At 37.4% G+C, this 7,965-nt stretch overlaps 1 protein-coding gene across 1 annotated transcript; it reads right to left on the bottom strand.

Annotated features, from left to right (window-relative positions):
* Window positions 1-1,643: 1,643 nt before the first annotated feature.
* LOC104462469 (protein YIPF7-like) lies at window positions 1,644-7,423 on the bottom strand (the record flags this gene model as incomplete). The annotated part of the gene is made up of 4 exons (XM_010074414.1): window positions 7,392-7,423; window positions 5,127-5,243; window positions 3,479-3,645; window positions 1,644-1,789 (listed from the first exon to the last, which is right to left on the bottom strand). Coding segments are annotated over exons 2-4 (429 nt in total), but the record flags the coding sequence as incomplete, so codon positions are not given.
* Between the last annotated feature and the right edge of the window lie 542 nt (window positions 7,424-7,965).

The following is a 7,965-nucleotide window of genomic DNA, read 5'->3' as shown; positions in this document are numbered from 1 at the left end:
AAATTTATAAATTATTTATAAATTATTGTTATTTATTATAAATTATTTAAAAATCATAAATTATTTCTGTAAACAAGCTCTCAACCAAATTCCTGGTTCTATTAGAAGAGAATTATTTAAGAACAGAAGGCTATCATAGCTTATATGGCTGAAGAGCCACTTTAGTATTCAAATACATCCGAGATAAAATGAGCAGCCTGAATTTATAAGATGGCCCATGGAAAACCCATAGACTTACTGCTGTGAAGTTGTGGCACAAAAACACTAGATTGTATCAGAGGACTTCTGCTGGCCTAAAACTGGAACATTGAAAATAGTTGTTTTTCTAATGACACTTAAAACACTTAATATCCCAGAATAAATATGATCATTAAAGTACTTTATTTCAATAATAGTAGTTTAATAGTCATTATAATTGTTGGCTATCCAGGGAGCAAAATCAACAGCAAGCATTTTTTTTTATTCTTTCTTGCTTTTAGCTTTTCTTCCATTTTCCTGATTATAATCAATGCAACATGTTCTCCTTTTATTCTCCTCATACATTTATTTCTTTAGGTGGAAAATAGCCTGTGTTCTCTAGTTTTCCACCTTCTTTTCTTTTTATTCCCTTTCCTCCTGCCTCTTCCAGCCTTTTAAAAGATTTTTATTTTTATAGGGACATAAATAATAATAATACTTGCCATTTATATTGCAGTCTGCACATTCAAGTTACTGCACTGACAGTACAAATTGAGTAAGAACTTGCAAGAATCTTCTGATTCAGCAGTATTTATCACAGAGGAAATGGAGAATTACAGCCCCGTTTCTCTCACCTCAGTTGCAGAGCAGTAAAGCCCTTCCCAGCACGGCCCCACCTTATCCCTGCCTGATAAATTGCTGGCAACAATCAGAGCTGTACTTCAGCAGCACTGGGGAGCCCCTGTTGTCAGTGATAAATAGATGAATTTGGAATAGTGTGCAATCCCTGTTCAGCCTTCCTCCTGTAGGAAAGCTATATTCATAAAGAGGAAAGAGGTTAAACACAGGCTACAATATTTTGTTTAGCAGATGATGTAGAAAAAGAATATAAACTAAGAAAGCGCTAGAAAAAATATAGGAAAATATTGCAAATTTGAGGAAGGGGGGAAGGTCTGTTTCCATTTTCTTTTTTGAATTATTGTTATTACACAAAGATTTTTTAATATGTCTGCACTCCCCAAAATAATATTGGGAGATGATAATTTCAAAACAGTAGCAAAAGTGTTAGAAAAACTGGGCTGGTCTACTATGCCTTTTTATTCCCTTCTTTTAAACATCCTTCTTAGGTCCTTGCCTAGCACACACTGCCATGCTTTGGTGTTCAGAGCCTCCATACACTGCATAGATCTGTCCTTTGTTCATATTATCCCACCCCCAAAATTGTGTGGTCTTTTATTTCCACTGAAAGTAGTACGTCACTTCACCACTATAACACCTACATTACATCTACACTTTATGGATGCACTTTCAGAGCACAGAGACTTTTTTATATATAATCCCAGAACAAGTGGCAGTAAATTACTCATTTTATGCTAGTACTGTATCTTCTGCAACTTCACACATATTATCACCTGGGCATTAACTTGTTAGAAAATAAATCCCTTTGAATTTCTACTACATCCTACCAGCAGCAATGTTCCTCCAAGAGCCAAACAGAAAACCAGAGGTCCGGTGAGGTCTGTCTCATTCATGATGCTGCCATCTGCAGGCTTCATTGGATTTAGAACTGTTAATGTTTTTTGCCATATATGCTCAAAATTGATCCCAAGTTCTGCAACGAGAAATTGTCCAGGATTGCTCACAAGAAAACAATACTTTTACAGAAACACATCAGATACCACAAACCCAAAACAAGCAAACATATTAATCACTTAAATTAAGATAATATTGTAGGATGACATATTCTGTAGTAGGAACATGTTGTCCCTGCTATACACCCAGTATATCTGAGTGTCATCTCTGATTCTAAATTGGAATATTAATTTATTAAATCCAATTTTAGGCAGTGAGCCAAAAAAACGCCCTCAGCATTTTTGAGTTAATATTTGTTTTTCCTATATTTAAACCACATATACCAAATGCCACACTAGCTTAGATGTTGAAAACTATGCTAATTAACAGTAACTGCAAAATTCAAGGTACTCTAGAAAACTGAGGACAGAGATATATGCTTTAATTCTGGCAAATCTGACAAGAGATGTGTCTTAAGCCTGAACTGCCAGGGGCACTTAAAAATGTCATTCTTTCCTTCAAGGCAAGTTAATAATACTTTGTGCAGTGCTTCATAGGCTTTTTTTTTGCATTTAAAAAGTAACTACTGAGGACCCCTAGAAACAGAACATAAATCTTCCCCATTAAAGTCAATGGGAAATCTGCCATTAACTTTACTGGGGGAAAAATTTCTCTTGTAACTTCTGCAGAAACACTTCAACTTGCAAGAGTAACCATCTTCCCTGAGATGCTCCAGCAAGGGAGGTTCCAAACTGGGTGCCAGAATTACCGAGACTGACAATGTGTTAGATGTGTTTGGAAATCCAAGTCTTTACCTTATTTGACCAATCCATCATCTCGAGCTGAGACAAAACGTTATATAAATATAGTTATTCTGTATTAAAATGTGTGTCTTTGGTCAGATATATGTGGAACACAGATAGGAACACCTTTGAAGCCCTGCGAATCAGAAGCAGTTGTATTTCAACATCCTTTTCACAGGGTAGGTTGCCTGTGGAGTTAAATGCTTGGAGGTCTGAGAGGTAAAGATCTAGCAGTTGTCTGTATCAAATAGAGTTATCTTGCTGTTTTTAAAGTAGTAGGAGTATCTTTTAAGTAGTAAAAACTCTACTTGCCTTCCAGTATGCAAAAGCAGGATGAATATGCCCTTTTAACATTATGCTGAAATAATTACAAATTCTCTGATTTTTTTTAAGGTAGCACAAGTATTTTGTAAACCACAAAATCAGCCAGTGGCATATAGGATGGTTCAATCATCATAAAGAACAATATTGTTCGTGTAGTTAAATGATCAACTAATTGAAGTTGATAGCAGCTTTCACAATTTCTTTCTCACAGAAACAAACTATTTAGCATCTTCAAACTATTAAATTTATCACTAGATATGCAAAAAGGATTATTATCAGTACTTATTAATTATAGATGTTCTAATATGTACACAGGATAAACACAGAGTGGAAAAAATATTTGGCAATGTGAATGCAAACTTATTGTTATACTGTCATCTAGTGGTAGTAAAGTATATGCTGTCTATGCCATGAAGGTCTAATGAATCCATGGCAAAATCAAATAAGAAAATGTAGGTTTGGGGGCTAGGAGCTGCTGGCTGAAGTTCAAACAGCCAGGCTTCGCAGCTCTGCTGCAGTTTCTCTAGAGACTGGTACTAGCTGGCAAAGAAAAACGTAGGCACCCCCAGGAACTACACACATCGTCCATGGTTTTATTTTACCTTCTAGCAAAGGAGGTTCATCGTCAAAGCCATCAGCATAACTAAGATGAGAGCGAGCATCAGGACTGTACACTGGATGCAAAATCTGACCTGTGTAACTCTGAGAGGGCAGAAGCATTTCCAATGGGGCAAAAGCACTGTCTGGAGGTTGCTGTCCTGTCTGGCTCCTAGGACAAGAAGCAAATCACAGCAAAACAAGTAACCGCAAGGAGCAACTTCACAGCAGCTTAAGTTGCTTGCCCACATGCCATGGTTTAAACTTTTACCTATTTTCAATACGGGGAATTTGAAAATTTTCTGGGCATGGTAGCTGCAATACTGAGCTGCTGACTATGGCTTTGCTTGCCTTCCCCTCCGAAACCCGTCAGGGCTCCTTGCCAGCCTGCCAGCATGGTGCAACCCATCGCACCCGCTTCTGTGCCCATCCAGCTCAGGCAATGCCCAGTGCAGGCCCCCAGGCTGGGGGTGAGGGGAAAGGGAATTTAGGAGCTGTGAGGGCACCCGCAAATCATTCCTGACTTTTCCGCCGAGCAGCCTAGTGACATTCTTCAGATATGTCCATATTGCTAATGCAAGAGCAATATATTTATTTTTTCTTAAATTTGAGAAAGACCTTTAAGGATTTCTAGCAGTATGTGCCCCAAAATCCACATTAGTAACATGAAGGTCAGTCACTCCAATTAGGTAAACAACCTGTAATGTCTATATATATAAAGGTAGCATGAAACCAAATCCTTTATAAAGAGAGGTTAAATTATAAGTAATTCTGCCTTGGGGAAAGTCTAGATGATGTCTTGAAGCTCTTTCCTGCTCTATTTTATGTGATTCACTAATTACTATTAATATTATTTTATTTCTGCATGACCAGAAAATATAAACCAAGCCTGAACTCTCATTTGACTGAAACCCATATGTATATAACAGCCAGTGACATCCAAACAGGCTGATAGTAAAAATGAAAAAAAAAAAAAAAAAAGAAAGCTCGGAAATAGTAAGGATATAACCCAGAATAACTCAGGAACTCCTAGGGAGAGCTAGGGCCAATCTCTCATCCTTCGATTTGCACTTCAGTGATTTAACTAAACCCATTCCTTATTTCCTGAGATTTTCCAAGGTGGTGGCTCAGACCCTGTGGAGCACTGGCTCCATGGGCAAGAGTGACTAAACACCTTTGTGGGGCACAATTTTTTTGCCAGGAGGCCTGAATGCATGGCTGGGAGGAACACTGTTGGCTTGAGCTGGTCTCCTGCTGTTCATCACCCTCTGCAAGACCTGAAGCCAGCCAGATCCATCAGCTGCTGAACAGGGAAGCTGCAGCAACATCCAGCCTCCTACCACACAGTCTGGTAGAAATCTCCTTAAGGGGAAACTCTCAGAAGTTTTTCCCTCAGTGTCCCTCATGGGCAGAACTTACCAGCAGGTGTATAAAAAATAAGAAAAATATGAAACAATAAGATTCTTCCTGTCTTTCTAGTGCTATGGCTTGTATTTCTCCACTAAAACTTCCACTGTATTGATGATGCAATCCTTTTTGACAACTGCATGCTGGTTTTTGCATTAATTTCATCTGAGCTTTGAGATATATTTCCTTTTTAATTTTTTTTTTATTTTGGGGTTTTTTTTTTAATTGTATTTGTAGCATACTTACTTTCTGCTTCCACCATCATTTCCATTAGACCCATAACTGTTGTAACTTTCTTCCTGGCCATCTATGGTATAACCGGACTGGTAAAAGTCAATGTGAAATTGCTCGAAATTTGACATCCTGATTGGAAAAAATAACATAAGTATTGATAAAATACCCTTTGGAAAAAGCCAATATCTATGTTTTCAACTGTCCTAAACTGAAATGAAAACAATAAACCTTAAAGCCACAAACTCAAGAGAATCTTTCCATAGAAACTCATGATAATTTGGAAGTAACAAAAATGGACTCTTTACTTTCATTTATTGCAACAAGAGGAATTAGTCTGATGTTATAATGAATCACTATATATTAATTTACAAGTGGTATACAAGACTTCCTGTCTTGTTAGTGTTACCAAATATAACTTAAGTAATTTTGGAAGCTATACATCAAGTGAACTGTTGTTTTAAACAGTTCACTTTCCTATTTTAAAAGAAAATTGTGGCCATGTCTGAATGCTTAGAAATTAATGTTTTTAAGAAGTATTTTGGGTGTCAAGTCCAATTACTGTTTTCAGGTATTTGTGCCTTGCAACAGTGTATACAAACACCATAAAACATTGGAAAAATACAAATATATTCACAAGAATTGTGATTTCTGTTTAAGGACACTGTAGCTGGCATATTAGGAGTACCAGATAAACATTGTCACTGGTTAGCTACATGCCTTTGAAGAGGACAGCATACTGAATGATTGAAAGGTAAAGAAAACATGTTAATTTTTTTTGCTGACCCATAGTTCAGCTCTGTAGCTACAGACTGATTAGACTAAGGAAGGAACAACCTGTCTGTTTTCCCTTCCACATTGTGACTAACCTAGGATAGGGTCATTCCCGATTTTGTAACTTGGTGAATTTTGCACACACTGGGCCCATTTCCCATGTCCTGTGTGTAGGCAGGACTGGTGGTCTGGGTCATATATAAGCAGCCTAAGAAATGAAGAACATTTGCTCTTTAAAACATCTTCTGGCATTACAGAGTGTTTAAATAGCAAAGATATTTTATTAATTCTTAGATTTGGTCTAGGCTAGCTGTAAATCCATAAGACTGCTTCAAAATTGGCAGGTCTACCAAGGCAAGTAATTCCATGCCTTGAGTAAGAGTACTTACAAGATTAAGGACCGACTCTGTTTTGCTTTGGTGTTACCCTTACGCTAGCCACATGCAGCAAACACGTGACACCTGCTTGGAGCAGTGCATTGGTTCAGGGAGCCCCCGACCACTGACGGGGTGAGGCTGGAGGGTGCCTCTGGGCCTTGTCAGGTCCAACCCGCTGCCCAAAGAAGGGTCATCAACAGCAGGGCTGCTCAGGGCCCTGTCCAACTGGGTTTTGAAAACTCTCCTCCCAGCTAAAGTTCTTCAGTGATTTAGGGAATGGTCTGAGCAGGATTTGCCTGTAAATTCATAGATGGATGCATGTGTTTCACCACTTGGCTAGCATTTATGTAGCCAAGTGGATGTTTATGTTATAGTATGTTTATGGTATATAGTACGTACGTTTCTTTAAAACACACAGAGAAGTTATACAGCCTGACTGATAACTATACCAAATTTACTTAGATTTTCATGTAAGATATTAATCTCTCCTAACATTTCCCATTTTCTTCACTTTTGCCCTCTTCCCTGGCTTTCCAAATGCCATTGACAAAAATACACTTTTCCTCTCACAGTTACTTAGTTATCTCTATATTTATATATATAAAATAAAAGATCTTTACAAATCTCTTTGCAAGGTAAAAGTTATAAGGATTAGTATTTCATCAGGGACCTTGAAATGGTGCATATTACAGTTTCTAAACTGTATCCCATAATCAGACTAATCTGTGGGGACCCAATTCCTTCATTTACCTAGAGCATTCAAAGTGGAAGTTATGCTTATATTCTTTTCTTAATTGCTCACCAATCATGCAGGTTTTCCAGATTTAGAAGAGAAACAATTTTTGTAAATATGAACTAATACAAATTAATTGTACTATTTACTGTGATTTTAGTTGGAATTGTGTAGCAGTTATGCATTTGTTCAATAAAGATTTTACATGGAGTATATTTTTAAAAAGTTTAGTTGGTACCGTTACCCCAATAGTTCAGTTCCAGTAAGTCTTAATGTTCTTTGCTATCACTATAAAGAATGAAATAATTACTTAACCAGGTATGCTACAATCCGTATAGTAGAGATCAGAAAAGATAAACTTATTTTTCAAAATAATTTGTAGTTAAGATCACTTACTTTTTAAGATATTTGATGAAAACTCCAGTCTGTTGAATTTACATGTTGGAGAACACCTAAAATATCCTCTCGCTTCAACAGGGATGAGCTTAGTGCTATTTATAAGATTCTAAATTTGATCTTTGAACAGATGCATATGAAGGAAAAAAACCCCACAACCTGTCAATATCATGGCCAGCATTTAACAAGAGCTAACAACAATAAGCAGAAAAGGATAGGAATCTTCAAGGAAAGCAGAACTATATGAACAAATACTGTTCTATATATTTCAACCCAATAATCTAGATTGTAGTTTAGACCGTCCTTCTTACGTAGGTATTTATAAAGGTCCTGGTGGGACCCTCTTGAGCTGAGCTGTTAGATATTAAAAAGTTTTAACTACATGTATTAACACCTGTTAAATGAGCAGGTTAAATAGATTTACTTGGGTGTATATTTCTAGCAGATGTTCCCATCATATGGACTATGGACCACATGTGGCCAAAGACCCAGTTGTTGTGGCTGGCAGAGGGAGCTTTCCATCCCGTGCCTCCTGGGGAGAAAGTGATGCTCCCCAGGACCACAACAGCAAAGG

Source organism: Pterocles gutturalis, unplaced genomic scaffold (assembly GCF_000699245.1).
Source record: "Pterocles gutturalis isolate BGI_N339 unplaced genomic scaffold, ASM69924v1 scaffold19197, whole genome shotgun sequence".
NCBI classification, from domain to species: Eukaryota; Metazoa; Chordata; class Aves; order Pterocliformes; family Pteroclidae; genus Pterocles; species Pterocles gutturalis.
This window is presented reverse-complemented; position numbering and strand designations above follow the sequence as displayed.